Raw genomic sequence first — 21,300 nt, 5'->3', positions numbered from 1 at the left:
AAAATAAAAATGGAATAAAAAAGGGTAAACTGAACATGACCAGCACGGGTGAAACTTTTTTAGTTCATATAAACAGCTTTGAACAGATTGTTAGACTAAGACTTCACTGAAACCAATAAACAGAAAAGTTTTCAGTTATTGTTGCCATTAATTTTGAAACAGGATTAATCAAGTCAAACTGTTCCTAATGAAATTCCTTCAAATCTTGATAAACGTTGACCTTCAACTGGCTAATTTTGGGGAATATCCCAACTGAAGGAACAAGAGAGGTAAAAATTTTATGAACAACCACCAGAATCTGGGTTATAACCTCCACAGATACCTGGTCTAACCAAGAGCTACATTTGGGTGCTTGAAGAATTTTTTTCCAGGATTGGGAATAATTTATAGTTTCTCAAATGTTAGTACTATGTTAGTACTTGTACTATGTATATACTATGTGGGAGAAGAGCTGGGGGCCAGAGTTAAATGATTTATCAGTTTAGACACTTTACATTCCCACGAAGGGTCCAAGTTTAACTTTTCCTGAATTCTGCTGATCCTTATCCAGTGACAATTTAGTGTTGAACTTTAGTTGACTAGAGTCTTGTATGTAGGTTTTTATAAATTTTCTGTGTGCAACTTAATGGGTGGTGCTGATTCTTTGGACTTGATAACAGTAAAAGTAAAGTAAAGCTTGGGCATTAAAGTTATAACACTAAATGAATGCTGGCTATGTGATGAAATCTCAGATTGGGAGAGGCAGTTATTATTATGCATTATTTGCTACATATGCAATTGCACACTTTACAATCTTGGGTCATGAAAAATTATTCCTATGTTTATGATATTCCACTTGTCCCTTATCCGTCTATTACTGTGTCATCTGTATTTAATCTATCATGTGACATACTTCACAATCTTTGTTTTAGAGCAGTTTATATTCAGCCAGACTTCTAATCTGATTTATGTCTGTGAAAACAAACAACATTTGCATAAAGCAAAAAAGAGGGTCCTTTTGCCAGGCAACTTCACAGGGGGATAATGCTGCTGTGAAAAGGCAAGCTATATAATTAAATGATTTATATAGATGTTAAATAATTATGGAACTAACAAGTAAACTTGCTCAATGTGTTTTTTTATTATGGATCCTGTCTGACAGTTTGTCTCTAATACTGGAATGGGTTTCAGAACACAAATTATATATTAATAAAGGAGCTGCCTGACAATACTAATTTGACCCAGTAAAATTCACTCATATCTTAACAACAAATCAAATGCTGAAATGACTTGAAATCTATCAAGGCTATAATATACTGTCTTGGAAATTAACTTTCCTTTCCTTACTCAGTGGGGTAGGACCAAAATCTGATTGCATGTTTCTCTGAAGCTCACTTGCTTATCTACTAAAAGAGAGAGTCAAGCTATTCTCCAAAGCACCTGAGGGCAGGACAAGAAGTAATGGGTGGAAACTAAACAAGGAGAGAAGCAACTTAGAACTAATGAGAAATTTCCTGAAAATTAAAACAATTAATCAGTGGAATAACTTGCCTCCAGAAGTTGTAAATGCTCCAACACTGGAAGTTTTAAAGGAGAGATTGGAAAACATTTGATGAAATGGTATAGGATTTCCTGCCTAAGCAGGGGGTTGGGCTAGAACACCCCCAAGGTCCCTTTCAACCTCTTCTCTTCTCTTCTCTTCTCTTCTCTTCTCTTCTCTTCTCTTCTCTTCTCTTCTCTTCTCTTCTCTTCTCTTCTCTTCTCTTCTCTTCTCTTCTCTTCTCTTCTCTTCTCTTCCCTTCCATTCCATTCCATTCCATTCCATTCCATTCCATTCCATAATGTTACATTACTGCAGTGGTCCCCCATATTTCTGGCTTGGCGATCGGGGGGGGGGGAGAGGGGATGGTTCCATGTAAGTCTGAGTACACGCAATCTGCACAAGTGGAAGTGTGTGCACAAACATACTCACCTGCTGCTTGCGCAGTCTGGTTCTGAATGGGCTACAGGCTGGCAGTGGTCCATGGCCTGGGGGTTGGGGACCCCTGCCTTACTGAATTTAATCTTGAGATTTCAGCAATAGATTCTTAATAGAATCTGCTTTTGAATATTTTCTTAATAGTTTGATCAGATCTCCCCCGCCTCCCAAGAAGAATAATGATGGTTAAATCCCAGTCTTTGGGTATGACTTTAGTATGATCTGTGGCAGTAAAATGTGGTAAATAGAAAAGTCTACCATTCATATGTCTCGTTTAAAAATATCTGTGAATCAAGTCATTGATAGGGGCTTTTTGAATTGACATCATTTAATCCATTTAGGGATCTTCTCAACTGTAACCAGTGGTCAAATAGAAACTTGGGTAAGAGAAACAACAGCTGCAAAGGGAACCTAGAATTATTTAGGATGATTTGGCTTGTTCTTTTGGTAGGCCACTCCCAAACAATTTCAAAATAAGGCTCTTTTTTAACTGCATAAATTAACTCCAGCCAAGCAGTCTTCTGCCTACCACTTGTCAATTTTTATTTATTCTTTTAAGTTGGACATCTATAAATAAAATCAGAGGACAAAATAGATAGAAGATCTGTGTGTCTATATGATTTGCAAGTTTTTAGCAGATATATTCTTTTTATCAAGCCATTTGGGGAGTTTTAGATTAGAGATATATGATCTAGAAGCTAAATTATGAATTCATTTTGGACTTTTGATTTGTCAAAAGAAAAAAAAAGAACCCAACACCAGGGCACTGATGGCTTTGCACCTCCCAAATTTAGAAAAGTTCTTTTTGTAACTCATACTTGAATTGGCTTTAGGAAAATAGCACTGTAAACAAAAGCAAGCAAGTAGAATTAAATCTTACAGCTACTTGTAGATGACATTAGTGCATAGAGGGTCTCTATGACATTTATATATAATTTGGTGGACATCCAAGTATTTCCTTTGCTTGGCCTGCCCTTGCCAATGTTTGGATTGGCCTTGAGTGACAAGCTTGGAAGTCTTCAGCTCAATGACATCTGTTGATCTGGACGCCTGAAAACAAAGCTCCTTCAAACTACCCATTTTGAATATGTTTTCGCTTTTTTTTTTCCATAAAGAGAAGGCAAACATTCTACATTCTAGCACACAGAGAGAGAGGAGAGAGGAAAGAGGGAGGGAGGGAGAAAAAGAGAGAGAGAACAATTCAGGGAAATAATATGCTAGTTGAAAGGAGAACAGCAGACCTCAGATTTCCAACTAAGATATCACAGTCAATCTTGATGCAGCATGGAGCACAGCTAACTAGCTACTATGGTAGCCGCTTCTACTGTCAGGGTTGATGGGAAGTACCCCCATAGGTATTTATTTGTATGTCTTCCAATCTGCCATACAAATCATAGTGCCATTTTTACCCCATGCTGCAGGATTCTCTAGTATATACAAAGTAAAAGCAATCACTCCTTATAACCAATTTCTGCTTTTGTGCGTTTAGATGGAACGAACAGTAATCACTTGTTAACAGATCATCAGCTGATGATTCTTGCAATGAAAATGGGTAAAGACTGGAAAGTCATTGGTATTGGATGTCTGAAGTTGACCTTGCAAGATATCGAACAGATTGAAGCAAAAGAAGAAGATGTTAATATGTATAAATGTATGATGCTGCGGAAGTGGAGAGATTCTGAACAAAATAATGGAACAGCCCATAATTTATATAAATGTCTTGATGGTCAAGTATCCCATGAGCTGCTAGAACTCCTGAAAGGTACTTTTGCATCCTATATAATCAAACATTTGTGGGGTTGTGGGTTAGGTTTTTTTTGTTATTTCTTATAAATACAGAATCGGGACCCAGCATAAGAAATTTGATCTTACAGGATATATGTCATATTAGTGCCCAACTTCTCCTTCAGGTTGATATGAAGAACTATTCACATTTAAGACTTTGTTAATTCATTTATTTAATTTTTCCCCATTGCAAACATACTACTCTTGGATGTTTAAAACAAAAATATTATTGAAGTAAAAAATTAAAAATACATTCTAAAATCCTTCAATATTTTTAAAAAAACATTGATACATCAGCCTCATTTCACTTACTGTAGACCTCCAAAACAATCGTCCAAAAGGCCACTATTGTGGGGAGAGGCTATCATTAACCAGGAAGGTCCTAATATGGATTCATCCCCCATGAAACATTCCCCTTCCCCATTTAATAGTGGGGAACCAAGCAGTTTCTCTTGGGATGCATGAGTTGCAAAGCTCAATTCCAGCTGGAGAAGACAATCCTGAAGGTACTTTGGTGTCAAGCTGTGTAGGACTTAAAGCCAGCAGTTTGAATTTAACTGAAAGCAAATAGAAAGCTAATCCAAATCCTGAAGCACTTGCAATAGGTGGTTGGGGTAGAAATATAGCTTGGTACCATATTCAAAATTATTAGAAGTTTCTGAATGTTTTTTAGAAGAACAGTTGATTGCAGCTGATCCCAACTAGGATTGCTTCAAAGTTAAAATCAGGCAAACCAATTTTCCACCTTCCTTGCTTAACCCCAGTATCATAAAAGGCTCTTCTGTTCCATTTGGTATTGATATTTATAATTTGCTACATCTTTTATACTGTTGAATAACTGGAATGTTGTAGAACAGCTTTCTCTGTCTTGAAAATGTCCAATAATCTCACAAGTCCAGTTATGATCAATAAACTCATTCTGTAGATCTGTGTGTGATCTTTCTTAACAATTACAGTTGGGATCGTAAGTTTGGTAGCTAAGTGAAACTGTGATTGTACTTATAAGCTTGCTTCAACTTTCTTTTGCTTTACTGAACTGTAAGGGAGCAGGATTGGTTGTCAAATTGCTATAACTGCAAATGGTTGCTAAACAAGGCAGTTGCTAAATGAGGACTACCTGTAGTAGAACTCTACACATTTCAACAGTGATTTCAAAGTAGCAGACCACATATGGGAATCTTTTGACGCATACACAATCGTATTTACCTTAATTCCAGGTATCACCTAATTTTACTGCTTTATCTTTTTTCCAGGTTTTTTGCAACAAACGTGAGTTCATATGGAACCAACTTCAAACAGAAATATTGGGAACATTCTTTTGTAAATTTTCCAGCTGCCTAAAAGGAATTTGAGTACTTAGCAGGAACTTAGAAACACTTTAAAACTAAGAAAGAAAATGATGGACCAATTGTTGAAACTCAGGATTAAATATGGTTTGGGAAGGAAGCCAAGTGAGTGGAATCATGAACTTCTGCAAAGGCATTTCCCCCTACACTTTACTCATAGGTTCCCAGAGACATTTGCACAATCAACAATTCCTTCACATCCAGGAGAACTGGTGCTTTCCCAAAATGTTTTCAGTTTTTGTTTGGATGAGGTGTGCCTCCCCTCCAACACATATAAAAATATCAATCTGGCATAGGGTTGTAAAGGCACTTTCGAACTGTGCATGCCCCAAAATAGAAGCATTCAAAGTTTACAGGTAGCCTCAAATGTTCTCATTCTAAATTCTATCTCTACTGTAGCATTCAGACTTTTTTTCTGGCTACCATATTTGTTTCTTGGAAGATATTATGGTTGTCCTTCTGTAAGATGCAACTGAAGACCATGTTGCATGCCCACATTTTTCTATGATATTTGTTACCCCAAGACCTTGTTTTTAATTTAGAGGGCTGGCACAATGTTTAGAAATCCCCTGCTTTTTTATTCAAAAGTATATTAAAACAGTTCAACAATTCCTGTGAAGAAAAGCTGATTTTCAGAGGATTTGTATATAGAATGATACAAATTTGCATAAATAATTCCTGTTTTAAATGATAGTTTTGTTTTAGTGGGTGTTAAGAAGCATTGATGAAATCCAATTGTCAAAATACAAGAAATACTTACCCATTATTTCTCCTGACAATTTTAGCTGGTTCCTCATTTTGTAATTTTGTGAGTGCCTTGTGCACTCTTAACAGAGTGACTGCCATGCTATGCATAGCCAAATTGAAATTCACCCCTTTGTCAAGGAGACAATGAAGCCTAGGCTAAAAAAATTGCCTAAGGAATTAAAAAACAAGGTGTAGGTGAACTCTGATGATCTTCAGGGAAAAGTGGCTTAGGCATGACCAGCAATGTGGTTTGAGGGCTAAATGACACTGCTTTTGTAAACGATATTGAAACATGAAAGATGTAAAAAAATATCCAGAAAAACAATGCTCAGGCAAAAGAATGGGGAATAACCCTATAACTATTTACCTCTTTTTAAATCAGGAATTTCCACGACACCCATTTTTTGCTTTTCCTGCATGGCCAAGAATATTTAAGTGACTATTGTTAGTGTAGCCAAAGCAGAATTTCAGGGACCATTAAAATGCTGTAAAGTTGAGACAAAAGACAAGACTAACTCTTTGCTGATACCTACTGGTTGCTTTGATTTTTGCAGTCTAGATACAGCAATCTTAATTTTTGGGTCATAATTGCACAGCACTATAATAGGTTACTTTGAATATACAAACATGGAAGATTTGCTATCATGCCAATATGCTTTTGTCATGTTTTAACATTTTCAACAAAAATCAGGAATGCCAGACCAAGGTGCACAGCATCATGTTGGAAACCCTAGGCATGTCTGAGTGAAGATGAGGACTAAAACTTATTTGAAAGTGCACTCTATGATTCTCTGCATTTTTACAAATAATTTTGTAGAATTATATTTGCTATTTATTTAGGTATCTTTTTTTCCAAAAGTTTCCCCTGTATTAGTGGATACATTTGGTGGTATAATTCATCAGCCCTAATAAATGTAGCAAATCCATCTCTCAATGAAACTTTGGTCCTGAAAATTAATCCTGTAATCATAAAAGTATGTCTTGCCATGTAAAACTGACATCAAATTCCATAAAATACCTCATATTTTTTTAATGTAGCATTGGAACTGTAGATATGTAGTATACATTCACTGATCTCTAAATGTTATGTTTTTTGTGATAGAAATTCCATTATATTTGTTGGTTTAAATAGGTTGTATTTTGTATTTCTTTTATAATTCATGAAAATAAATACATGTACATGCCAGTACATAGTCTTACTTATATTGAAGCAGCCTAAATGAAGTTGTCGCTGATGTTAGGCCAACTGTGTTTTGCAGTTTCTAAAAAAAGTTTTATTTCACTTAAAATGAACTTTCTCTTTCTGTCTTGTTCCCTGGATGCTTGAGAAGTTTTTTGGAATTTCTCATTATAGTACTTTGGGGCTTATTTGAAGACAGACATAACTATATTTTGTTATCAACCAATAAAAGTACAATCAATATAAGGAAGAACACAAAACTATCCCCTAAATAAGAACTATTGGCAACCATTTGGAGGCAAAGCTTTCACATAATGTAGCAAAATGTTGCTAATTTTACAGGTATAAATTTACCTCGATTATTTAACAGATAAATCTAAGCTATCAGAGTTCCCCCTGAAATTTAAATAAAACAGGGATAATCAACTAGTGACGTAAATCCCTGTAAAACTTGCAATATAGAAGAACCATGGGCTGTGATTTCTATGATATTTACATCACAAGGGCAATATTGGGTTTTATATGGAGTTTTCCTATGTTTTCCTTCCTAGACAGGCATTGTTTTATTATTGGTGATAATAAAGAAGGTACTTTATTATTTAAGGTTTAATCCTAATCTTACTGTTTTTTACTCTTTTTATTAATAAAGCCTTTCACATTTCCGTCAGAAAAACATCCTGTTCTTGTTGCAGAAATACTGCAAAGATCTGGAAATATAATTGTACAGCCATAACAGAATATGAGAGTTGCAAGGAATTTGAGAGATCATCTAGTCTAACCCTCTATCCAGTATAAAATTTTGCTAGTTCACTTTCCTGACAAATGGTCATCCATTCTCTGTTGAAATACTTCCTGTGAAGGAGAAACTACCACTTCACAAAGCAGTCTATTTCAGGATACTCGTACATCTACTTTACAATTTAAATGGGCCTTAGCATCCCAATCGCCCCCAAGATGTCTACTGTAGGAGCATTAATTGCAGCATATGTTGGTCTGTCTATCCAATAGCTTTTTCCTCAAGGTGTTTCCCCCCCGCCCCAAAGACAGTTGTACTTCCTTGGTGTTTTCTTTGAAAATGTGTCACTTATCATCTAAGAAGCTTCTTCAGTTCTAACTGGAGAGAATGGGTTTATATTGTTTGTAATCATTTGGTCATTAGCATTCTGCGAGTTGGTCAATCACACTCTGAGAGTTGCTAAGGCCACTTGGGGGTTTAATCAGGAGTCACTTGAATCAGAATATAAATGGGTGTGGAACTTTCTTAGGACTTCTGAAAGGACTGTGTTGTAAACAGGATACAAATGGTGTATCCCTCCCACTCTGTTGAGATAGGGCTGTTCAGTTTTAACAAAAATCCCCCCCAGTCAGTAAGAACTGAAGAAGCTTCTTGAGAAATGAAATGTTTTCAAAGAAAACTCCAAGAAATTCCAGGTGCCTTTTGGAAAAACACTTTTGGGACAACCTTGACATGGATGATTGAGAATCTCCATAGACATATATATCCAGTGCATCCACAGGCACAATCCAAACTGGGAAAATGCCATGGATATACAGAAGAAAGGGCCTTAGATAGCACAGTCATGGCCACCATCTTGTCCAATCAATTCACCTGTCCATGGATGTTGCTAAGTCTACTACATACATAGTTAACTTGGCAAAACAATGTTCCTATTTTAGGATACTTTAGTGACTACAAACGATATTCCCAACTCAGTTACCAGAATTGAATTGAAAGTACCATGAATTCCTTGAACAAAGGTGAATGTACTATACAGTAATGGTTTCTATGCGTAGTTCCTTCTGTTTATATCCTTCACAAAAAAGCATCCCAGACTCATTTAAAAACACTTTAATTAGAAACAACCCTGTCCTGTGATAAATGACACCAATAAGAAACAATAAAGCAGTAGTTAAATAAAAAAAGTAGTGGGAATGTAAGAAAAGTGGGAGTAGAAGAAACCTGGCCAGTTTGACCAGTTTGGTGTAATGGCTAACACACCAGACTAGAAAACAAGGGACTGGGAGTTTAAGACCTGTCTTATCCATGAAAGCCTGCTGGGTGATCTTGCATCAGTCACTCTCAGCCCAACTCACCTCATAGGATTATTGTAGGAAATGGGAGGAAGAAGGTGTGTTGGATATGTTCACCAGCTTGAATTATTCATAAAAATAATAAAGATGGGATATAAGTAATCAAATAAATAAAATTAACATCACAGTGGACTGGTGGCTTATTTAATTGTCCATGACTTGCCTTTTTATGAAGTCTAAAAAGTATTGTGTATATAAATTTTATAATCATGCTTTTGTTATAGGCATTAATATGAGATTTGAGAAAATTAGCCTCTTTTTCTTGTTTTTTAAAAGTTTTATTTAACTATTAAAATATATGGAGCACAAAATGATGAAGTGATAAAAATTAATTACCTTGAAATCTAATAAGAAATGCATGGGACAAAAATGGGGTAATGAACTGACAAATTAAATAAAGGAAAAATAATGAATTGTGGGTTAAAGTGAACGTTTTGTATTCAGTCATCACTGAATAAATTGATGGAAATGCCAACAACTAAGTTATAGTTTCAGTGCACCTGAAGATCTATGTCAAATAAGAATGATGAAGGATATCTAATTGAATGCAAATGTTAGCAAAATAAAATAAACCCTGAAGCAAAGGATGCTTCTAAGAATATGTAAAATATTTATCTCTTCTCTTGCCATTGAATATTTGGACTTTTGACTCTTGCACATTTGTGGTGAGAGCTGGTTAAGAACTTTAAATCTGTGACTTAATATCTTAAGAAAGTCCTTTCTAGATGACCATTTTATTTATTTTACCTCAAATCACAAAGCATATAATTGTTGGGCTACCAGATCTGAGCTGCAAAAATCCAGGTAACCAATAGATGGCGGCAGATAATCATGTATCACTTTTATTAATGTTTGCTGCCACTTTTATTAATGTTTACTGCTTGCTTCTAAAAAACAACCTCAGAAATCCCAATTGTTCTCACATGTATAACATACATTTGCACCAATGTTCCTACCCCCTGAGATGTCCCATCTCATCCCAAATGTAAAAGATGGTTCTTGGCTATTAGAAAGTTGCATCTCTGTTACAAAGATCTGTGAGTCTCAGAAAATAAATATAATAAAGGCAGGATATAAACAAAAGATAAATAAAATACTCCAAGCATCTTAAATCTTAAATTGATGTGTTCTTTTATTATATTTAATCTTTAGCAATGGACAAAATATATTATAACTTTATAATTTAGATTATAAACATAAATTAATATGGAAGATATTTATATATTATATATACATTTGCTTATAGTTAGCCAATATTATCAAATAACTTATCACTTGACATTAGGATTAGCATAATTCTATTACAGATCCAATTTCTTCATTAAAAAAACTATGAAAGACACAATATAATTTTTTCAAGGAAATAAAAAAAAAGAATGACATAAAACTAAAATTTTAGTGCAAGAAACAGAAAATAATTGCCACAATAAACAGCAAAACAATGGTCACTTGGACTAAAATTAAGAGATATATTAGAATATTCAATTTGAAACTATAATATTATAAACACTCTACCCTGAGTGTAAGCCCCATGGATTCAACAGGGCTTATTGTGGAAGAAACTATAAGGAAAACATAAGAACTGTTTTGGACTTCTTTTCTAGCTTTTTTTCCTAAGAGACAAACTGAAAATAAGTGCAAAATATTACAACTTAAAAGAGATGAATATTTCTTCTGTCATACACTAATCCCAAAACAGGCTTTATCCATGATAGCTCATTCATCTCTTTGTAGAGATTGTACACAGACTGTTGAATTAGGCAGCCGTGAGCAACTTAGCTTTAACTTCCACAAAAATCCTGTGTAGATACAAAGCTGGATAGTGGTTTCAGAAAGCAGAATTGATGGTACAAAATGAACAGCAGATGGCTGTTCTGGAATTTCATTGCCAGAAAGAAAGAGGCTGTTTCCAGATTCAGCAGACCATCATGGTTCCAGATTCAGCAGACTGGATGAAAGTCCTGCTTGTCTCTTTTCCTTTTGGCAATCAATGGAACTAGAATTTGATGCATTAATTGTGGCATACAGGGACTCAGAAAGATGACCGTAATTACACTGAACCCCCAAAACCAAAATGGTCAGATTTATGACAGAGGGAAGGAAAAAGAAGGCTATAGATTTCCCCCCCACTTGGGAAGTCCTACTTTTATTGTTCTAGTTAGGCATTGCAATCCTGGAAAGCTTTTATTTAAAAATAATTAGCAGAGAGAAAAAAAACTTGTATATGGCACCCATGGAAACTCTATATTATTTCTCTATCATTGGTTTCTGTTGGAAAAGTTGGAGTCTAACTTTCCTTGCAACCATTGTTCAGTCTATATGGCGCTGCCCAATTAGTATTAACACAAGAACATCTTGTAGGTCACTTGGCTTCATGAATTTTATTCCTGTGATTTGCTTGGGGCATGCCACCATGAGGAATGATCTGTTTTAGATATTACTAATCCTATGTCAAGGCATAAAGTTGAGAAAGATTGTGCTTGATTTCTCTCTCTCATAGATAATTTAAAATATTTGAGGATCAATAATTATTTTAACAGAATTTAAATTATTTTTGTTTAGTTATCATTTTTTGAGACTTATGAAGTATGATAAACTCCTGTGGATGGTTTGAGAGACCTGTTGCAAAATTAGCAAAGCAACGCATTGTTTCCTATGCACTTCATACTTCTCAATTAAAGGACGCTCAGATGAGGACATGAGATGAACGTGACTGTCATTCAAAGCCTGAAAAAGATGCATAACAAGAAAGAAAAGAAAAGGATGAATGCCAAATATTGAAATCTGTTACAGATAGTCCTCAACTTACAACTATTTAGTGACCATTTGACGTTATAATGGCTCTGAAAAAATGTCTTATAATTATTTTTCACACTTAATGATAATTGCAGCATCCTTGTGGTCACATTACCAAAATTCAGATGTTTGGCAATTGATGCATATTTATGATGGTTTCAGTATCCTGGGATAATGTGATAACTTTTTGCAAACATCTGACAAGCAAAATCATTGGGGAAATCAACGGATTCACTTTAGAACTGGTGACTCACTTAAACAATTGTAACAAGAAAGATCATAAAATGGGACAAAATTAACTTAAAACTGTCTTGCTTAGCAACAGAAGTTTTGGGCTTAATTGTGGTTGTAAGTCAAAGACTACCTATAGAAGCCCCATTTAATACTGTTGTATTACCCTGGTTTCACATCTTTACTGTTGAATGCACTCAGTTTAAGTAGGTAAGCTTTAGGGAGAGAGAATTTTTTTTAATGTTTTTGTTTAGGTTAGTTTTATCTAGCTCCCTCTTGGGGGCTGAAGTAGCTGAAGGGTGAACCTGACTAAACATTTCTTTTTCTCAGCCATGTCTTTTCTTTTTGTTCAATTCTTGTTCTTCTCTGAACTTGCTTTCTGCAATAATTCAGCACTGAGCTACATAAATTCTGCACTCTTTTCACTTCCTTTTTCCCTGCCTGCCGGGGAAAGCGAGGGATGACTCTTTCCAAAAAGGTCAACTGATTTATTTTGAAATTAGATTAAGGCTTATATGCAAATCCTTGGCCACAAGTTGCTTGTCTCTATGTTATAGGAGATTAGGGTGGCCCAGCAATCCAAATTTGAAAGGAAAAGGGTCTTTTGAAGCATGTGGAAGCAGTCATGTGAACCCTGGATCATATTTCCTTCTTTGAATCTGGACCATTTCCCAGTTCTATAGGCCATCACGGGGGTCTGATGTTGAAACTACTCTGTATTTGCCTATAGAAATGTGAGACAAGGGCCTGGGGAATAACAATGTTATTTTATTATTTTTCCCTGAAGTCAATCCAATACTCTGCCAAAAGACAGATCCATTCAATGCAACTCCCCCAGCTGGAACATAGGCAGTTGTTTCATGGTCATGGATTCATTTACCTAATTCTGCCAATACCGGCTAGCAAATGTTTCTCAGAATAGAATCCTATAAGGATTTTTTTTAGCCCCACTTATAAATGCTAGTTTTCAGAATTTAGCCTTGTATACCTAGCCATAATTTTAGCCATTCCTTTGCATGAAAACAGTTATTTAAATACTAATTTATCAGAACACTCTTGCCTACATGACAACTCTCCAATACGTTTGGGATAATGTTATAAAAGCATACCCTCATTATGTCATTCACAGCATTCAAAAGGTCTGGAAAATTAAAATTCTGGATATCTGTCAGATAGGACTTTAGAACGGCATAGATAGTGTCTCTGCAGGAAGTCTACAAGAAAGAGCCGCAATTAAAAGAAATGAAGAAATTCCCAAAATGATTCCTTGAAGCAAAAATCATGAATAAAACTTACAAATGTATGAGGGTCATGATTTATTTGATGATCATATTTTTTTTCAGAATAACAGCTTTCTTTCATACAAGCCTCTCTGATCATTGGTTCATTTCCAGGATCTTTAGTGAAACCGCCGCTCAGGACACAATTAAATACTTCCTGTATAGAAGAGGAACATATTAATTGAATTTGAATTATCTGTATTAATGGTAAAAAAATTGCTGGTTATTTATGATCATTCCATACTGCTCGGCTGTATCTTTTTATACATTTAAAAATTTTGACCTAAATAAACAAAGAGCAAAGAGTTCTACTTCAACTTTTTCTTGGCAATTTAGCAGATCTCTTCCCTGTACTTGACCATATGTATGTTCTTTCCCATCCATTTTCATCTATGATATGGAACTTAGAACATGACAAAACAGTGCAGAAAGTGGGTGTTTGCGTTTCCTTTTCTACTTCAAATTTTTGAAACTGCTTACAATGAGATAAAATATGTTGCTAGCTATCCATTCTCAATGTGCAATTCCATACATGTTTATCTGGAAATAAATCTGGAGTCTTCAGAACACTCAATAGGAAATTGCTTAGAATCACCCCCCATGTTGCTTCTGTGGATGCAGAAGAAGGAATTTCACCGCTAATCTTTCTCATTCTTAGCCACAATGCTGTTTCATAAATACTTGGAAATATAAAGGTCAAAATGTGTGGTATTCCTTCTATGCAGTATTTCAACCCTTTGCAGAAGACAAATTGATAATACACCTGTGTCAATAGTGCCCATCATCACCATTTATAACAGAGACACAACATTTTTTGTAACCAGTAGTGGCATTTTTCCAGGCTTCTTATGGTGCTTTTGTTCTTGAGTGGGAGAATCTTCTGGAGAAGGTGTGTGGAAGGGGGATTTAAAAAAAGCCAATATCAAGCAGAGCAGAGGTTTAAAGCACCTGTTCTAACATTTTTGTTTTTAATAAAAACAATTCAGCTAAAAATAAGTGCTTTGCTATTGAGTAGTCAAAGGAATATGGCTTCAAGCAACACCAAGTGGTGGATTTAGGGATTAGTCACTTCCAGTATAGTCACACAATATTTTGCCTAGGGCAATACAATTGCCATTGTTACATTGACTTCTTGACGCTCATAATACTGTATACAGTGCCATTTTCACACTTTCTATGTGTGCTTGAGTTTAAACAGGAGCAAAGAACAGTAACTTTAGCTTATTATTCTTTCTCCTGGCATACTGCCTAATCTTCTGATTAGCAAATATATTTAGAAAACTGGGAATATATCTCTGAGCAGAAGGAGAAGTTTTCAAACAAAGCACTAGGCTACAACAACTTTTTAAAAATTTCTGTGAATGGGTTTGGGAGCTGTGGAGACTCAGCGGCATTCATAGAAACAGATATCAGAACATGAATGTGCTGTTAAAACAACACAGAATAATTTTTAAAATATAAAATAGAAGAAAATTAGGCATGGGCATGGAAAAGAGCCAGTTTGTACACAGGTAGTTCTCGACTTACAATAGTTCATTTAGTAACCATTCGAAGTTACAACATCCCTGAGAAAAGTGACTTAGGGCGGTTTTTCACACTTACAACTGTTGTAACATTCTCATGGTCGTGATTAAAATTTGGATTCTTGATAACTGCTTCATATTTATGAGGGTTGCAGCATCCCGGGATGATATGATAATCTCTTGGGACCCTTTGACAAGCAAAGCCATTGGGGAAGCCACTTAATTTAACAGTTCACTGATTCACTTAACAACTGTGTCAAGAAAGGTCGTAAAATGGGTCAAAACTCATTTAACAAATGTCTCACTTAGCAATATAAATTTTGGGCTCAATTGTGGTCGTAAGTCGAGGACCATCCGTATTAGTTAAAGGCCCCAAAGCTAGAAACCTGGAGACTATAACTTCTTATAATCTTAGGCACAGAATCAGCTGGATGGCTTGAGTCAGTCACTTACCCTGGAGCCCTAGGAATCTGGCAATAGTAAATCCCTTCTAAAAAATGCTGCCAGGAGTTTTGACTTGAAAGGGGAGAAAAGACATGGAGCTTCAGTGGCAGAAAGATCAAAATGCAACACAATTGCATTTTGTTCAAATCAGCTAACCAATTTTAGAAGCAGGAAACAAAAATGTGTGTTTTGGAAAATAAAACTTGGCTATTTTGTGTACTGTTTCAAGTGTTTTGACTGTTCCAAAGACTGCAATCAGTTGCTTTGTGAGAGAATAGCTTTTTCTCCCCAAATTCTTTCAAGATTGCCTAGCGCATCAGCAGGGATCGCTGAGGCCCCTGCAGCACTTGCATTAGACTATGTGGGTAGACTATGTGGAACTGATAAAGAGGTCAACTCAGGGCAGACAAAAGAAACTTGCATCCCACTGTATCAGACACCCTAAGTTATCACTTCAAAATAGTGATACAAGGACTTTAAGGTTCATGGGTGTGGTTGAGCATATATTTGGCTGTTTGTTTGGTTTTTTAAATGCAGCCAAGTAGTGCAAAGGTGTATCTGAGGCACAAAAGCTCTTTGTTGTTGTTTTAACCTGGAATGTACATGGGCATTCTGTGCATATATCTGTGTCTGGTTAACATTGAATTTCATGATACATTAAAAATGCAAAGATTCTATATCATTGGGTTAATTTGTGGAGCTATGATGTGATGTATACTTCTGTGTCTGGCTACTATAGTACTAATGTTACACGTGCAGTGAAGAAGTCCCCTTTATTTGCTGCCAGTGGCCTTTCAAAATGCAATTAAAAGTATCAGTAAATAATTAATTGTTTAATTTGTTGCTTGAACTTGCTAAATCAGTGTCTACAGCAAGGCTTTTTGATTAATAAATAAATTTTAAAAACCCAGAACTTCAAGAAAATCCCATAGTGATTTGCTAGTTGACCAGAAAGTTATAGAAATTACTGTGTTGTAAATTACTCAGCCAGTTAAAAAATATTTACTGGTTGAGCAACTCAGGGGTATTTAAAAATAATTAGATTGAAGTGTTAAGCTTCATATGGATTGGATTGAATAAGAATTAAGTTGATATATAACAGACTTGAATTCCTCTTACACCAGAGAAAAGTTTTTAACGGGGGCAGCCCAAATGTCTGTCTGGGGTCTGATATTCTTCAATATTTTCATTAATGGTTTGGAAGAAGATGTGGAACAAATGCGCATCAAATTTGCTGAAGATTTAAAACTGGATGGAAAATAAGTAACATTCAGAATGACTCTCAGAGCTTGAAAAAATGAACTGAAAACAATTGATTGGCATTTAGCAGAGATTACTGCAGATTTCTTCATTTGGGAAACAGAGATGCATACAGTTAAGGCAGGGGATATTTGCTTTGGTAATATTCTTGAGAAAAAGAAGTTGGAATTGTATGTAGCTCAGAAAAGGCCAAAGAAAATTTAGCTAACATTAGTAGAAATAAGATTTTCAACTCATGGAAGTAATTATTGCATTCTACCATACAAGACTATAGCCTGAGTACTGTCTCCAATTAAGGAGTCAGAGAAAATTGGGACAGATTTTGCGTTGGACAATGAAGGAAACCATTCGATTAGAAACAGTCCAATGAAGAGATATTTAAGGAACTAAGTATGCTTAAGCCTTGATAAATGATGAGTGAGGGGGAATTTGATTGCACTCTTCAAATGCCTGAAAGCATACAATATAGAAAAAATGTCAAGTCTTTTTTTTTGTACTGGAATTGAGGACACAGAATAGGTTTATGTTATAGAAAGGCAGTTTCTGATTGAATATTAGGAAAAACCTTCTAGCAGTTTAATAGTTGACCTAGGACCAGAAAAGTGGGAGACTTCCTACCTTGGGACACATTCTACCTGAGGCAAGGCAGCCATCTTCCTTGGATTCCTACAATAAAGAGGCCCTTTCTAACTTCATACAATATTGTCTTCTATGAAATGATTTCTACCATTTTTTCTATGCTGGAAGAAGGTTTTTGGGAGATACCTAGTTCTAAACTAAGCAGTTTTTCAGGAGGTGAGAGCATAACTATATTCTCATTGTTTCCTCTGTACTTATCATTTTTTTAAAAGTCACATTTGAAAATGACTACAATTTAAAGGTATTATGCATATTTTGTTCTTACATGCCTTCTACTCTTCTAAACCGAGGTGAAAAGCAAATGAAGAGCAGCCCTTATGCTCCTTAGTTTTTTTTTTATGGCTAACCCTTGAAATCTTTCAGATTTTGTTCCAATGTATTTCTCATTTCCTGCACATCTCCAAACTGCATCCATGGGAACTACTTTGGAAATCCATGTCCTAAATGGCTTACTATATTTATTTAGCAATTTACATACTTCTTCCCATATTTTTTAAAAAAATCTCTTAAGGATTCACATAGAGAAATCAAAAACGAATGAACTGAACTGTAAAGAGCTGTAGTAATACATAAACATATGCCAATGAACAATATAAACAGATGCCTTTTGAAACTCAAGAGAAGTGGAGGAAATTATACAAAGAGGAGGGCTGGTAATTGTCAGATGGCAATCTACAGGCTGTGAAACAATTAGCAAGATTTCTTCCACTGCCATTAATTATTTAATTGCTTAACTTTTGCTGTTTGTTCTAGGGCCCTAGTAGGTGTAAAGGGACTGGTGTGTTCTGGGAAAGTATTCTAGGCAAGGAAAACAAGGAAGAATTGGTAGCATATGAAAGCACACAGCCTTTCTTTCAAAAACCCTCTCAAGCGACCCGTTCACATCTCTAGAACATGCAATCTGTCTTAGATTGTTGAAAAGGGAAGAGAAGAGAGGAAAAAAGAGAAAGAATGGTTTTTAAGAAATGTTTTGTGATTCTCTAGCTGATAACCTAGAAATGGGTTTCCCAATTCATTCTGACTCCAGGTATGGTAATTACAGTTAAGTGATTATTTTTATAGTCTATATAATTCTTTATTTGTATAGAGTTAGAGTTCTGATCATATCTTGATGCTGCTACCATGATAAGGCTATCACTAGGTGTCTGGAAAAGCAGATCAGAGGTGTAATCACTATACCTATTATCTATCAATCACAGTACCTCCAATATTTTGTTATTGGCATATTAAGTTCCAAACTACTTCTGACTGGGTTTTCTGATGGATCTCCTGTGCATTGCGGAGAAGTGTGGAACTAAGGAGAAATTTCTTGACAGTAAGAACAATTAATCAACGAAATGGTTTACCTCTGGAAGTTGTGGGTGCTTCATCACTGGATGTTTTCAAGAAAAGATGGTCAGCAGCCCTTTGTCTGGAATGGTGCATAGGGTGTTCTACTTGAGCAGGGGGTTGGACTAGAAGAATTTCAAAGTCTCTTACAAGTCTATTATCATATATTCTGTGTTGGGTTTTAGAAATGATCATTATGAGTTGCTTTAACTCAGTGACAGCAAAGAAGAATTTTTTCCCCTATTAAAATAAACCTACTTCTCTCTCTCCCTCCCTCTTTGAATCTGTGTGTGTTTGTGTGTGTGTGTGTGTGTTATTTAGGTTTCTTCGGGTATTTTCCCAAGTCTTAATATTTGTGCTTTTCTTATAGTGACGTTTCAGCAGAATCTCATCTGCCATCCTCAGGCTTGTGTATTGTGTTCGTCTGTGAGTCAGGCTTTCACAGCCATTTCTGTTTTAAATTTGGTGCTAGCCAACTGCTGTGTTAGAATGGTTTTTTCTTTGTCCTGATTGGTTGAGAGTCTTGGTCTGTGTTTATTGGAAGAATTCGAATCCAGAGCCCTAGCCAATGCTACCCACAAACCCAAACTATGGTTAAGATACATTGATGACACATTTGTAATATGGCCCCATGGAAAAGAAAACCTAAACAATTTCCTAAAACACCTAAACAGTACACACCCCAAAATCAAATTCACCATGGAAACGGAAACAAACAACTACCATTCCTAGGTGTACTAATCTACAAAAAAACAGATGGCACCCTAAGACACACCATATACCAGAAGAAAACACACACCAAGCACTACCTCAACGCCCAATCCCACCACCACCCAGCACAGATAAACTCCGTGGCCAAAACACTAATTGCCAGAACCAAACACCTGGCAGACAAGACACACATAAAGACTGAACTATGCACCGTGACTAAAGTACTGACAGCCAATGGCTTCCACAAAAGCAAAATCACAGGCCTGATCCACAAAAAACACACTGAGACATAATGGAGACCTAGAAGATGAACAGACCTATGGAACAGCTGTACTGCCCCACATAAGAGGTACTACAGACAAAATCAGTAAGATACTACACAGGCATCACATCAAGACTGCCTTCAAAACAGACAGAAAAAGAGCAGCCATCCTAAGAAACCCCAAAGATAAAATTGACCTGGAAAACCAAGGCATATATGAAGTCCTCTGTGCATCATGCCCTGCCACATACATTGGACAGACCAATAGAAGAATAAGTACCCACCTGGAGGAACACAAAAATGCAGTAAAAAAGCTGGAACACACTTCTTCACTAGTCCAACACATGAAAGCCACAGGTCATAGCATCAATTTCAATAGCACTAAAACCCTAGCCACTATAGAAACCCCCAGCTACAGAATTATCAGAGAAGCCATAGAGATTGAAAAAAGACCTGAAAGCATAAATAGAAGAGATGACTCCACCAGACTGTCAATTATCTGGAAGCCTGCACTCTCAAACAAAAAAATCTCCACACCACAAGCCAGGCAAACACCTGGGCACAAACAGACTCCCCCTGATACCTCCAGCTCAAACACACCACAGCCAGGCACCCAGATGAAACCTAGCTTCCTAATAAATGATAGCCATCAGTTTATCTGAAGCCAAGCCGCACTAAAAGCCTCCAATACAGGAAACACAATGTTGCCAGCCAATCAAGACAAAAAAAGCTACAAAACAGACAGAAGATATTAGAAACACTAATCAAGCAGAACACAGCAAACTCCAAGTCCAATAAACACAGATCAAGACTCCCAACCAATCAGGACGGAGAAAAAAACATTCTGGCACAGCAGTAGGCTAGCACCAAATTTAAAACAGAAACAGTTGTGAAAGCCTGACTCACAGACGAACACAATACACAAGCCTGATGATGGCAGATGAGATTCTGCTGAAACAACTTTAAAAGTACAACTATAATGACTTGGGAAAATACCTGAACAAAGCTAAATACCATACATGTAAGTACCTGCGAAAACTTAACAAATACACACACACACACACACACAGAGTGGTGGGATTCTACCAGTTTGCACCTATTCACGAGAACCGGTTAACATTCTAAGCAGTTTGGAAAACCGGTTGTTAGAAGAAATTACTGGCCTAATCCTGTAGGGAAGGCAGGAAGGAAACATTCTGGTGTTGCTTACAGAAACTGCTTCTCTGTTAACTCTTATTACATTCTTGGCAGGACTAGACTTCCTGTCATTGGAACTTCTCTGGAGTTTTTTTGCCTCCTTTGCTGGTACTTTGCTTGTGTGGTGACCATTCAAAGTTACAATGGCACTGAAAAAGTGACTTATAAATGTTTTTCACACTTACGACTGTTGCAGCATCCCCACAGACACACACACACACACACATATATCTTTGCCTAGTGCCACTGGCTTACCTAGCTAATCATTCCAGTAATTGGTTTATTTCATATGCATAAAAGTAATTCACTCATTCTATTCAAGGAGGTTAGAAAAAAAGGAAATCCTCTTCCCCTGCTGTGACAGAGAACATTTAAATTATTTTGGTTTCTATACAAACTATGCTAAGTAATTTAGTTGTATGTTAAAGTTAGAAACAAAGCGACCAACAGGTATCAACACGGTTTTATGAGATCACTGGCAAAAAAAAGTGTACAGAGAAAAATGATTTGCCGTCTGACTTC

The 21,300-nt window shown here is 36.1% G+C and overlaps 1 protein-coding gene across 2 annotated transcripts in view; it reads left to right on the top strand.

The window, feature by feature from the left end:
* Positions 1-7,625, top strand: part of LOC113439804 (NACHT, LRR and PYD domains-containing protein 1b allele 3-like) — a 31,365-nt gene extending 23,740 nt beyond the window's left edge. The window contains exons 15-17 of one of the 2 annotated variants that reach the window (XR_015743616.1): positions 912-1,039; positions 3,447-3,719; positions 4,996-7,024. Coding sequence is in view for 1 of the 2 variants with exons in the window: in XM_026705832.2 (XP_026561617.1) it covers positions 3,447-3,719; positions 4,996-5,015 (293 nt within the window). In the remaining variant the exon portion in view is untranslated. Of the gene's footprint in view, positions 1-911; positions 1,040-3,446; positions 3,720-4,995 lie in introns of both variants that reach the window. The other variant, XM_026705832.2, reaches the window with a different exon arrangement.
* The last annotated feature ends 13,675 nt before the right edge of the window (positions 7,626-21,300 follow it).

Source organism: Pseudonaja textilis, chromosome 4, assembly GCF_049901715.1.
Source record: "Pseudonaja textilis isolate UNSWEBS1 chromosome 4, rPseTex1.2, whole genome shotgun sequence".
Classification (NCBI taxonomy): Eukaryota; Metazoa; Chordata; class Lepidosauria; order Squamata; family Elapidae; genus Pseudonaja; species Pseudonaja textilis.
This window is presented reverse-complemented; position numbering and strand designations above follow the sequence as displayed.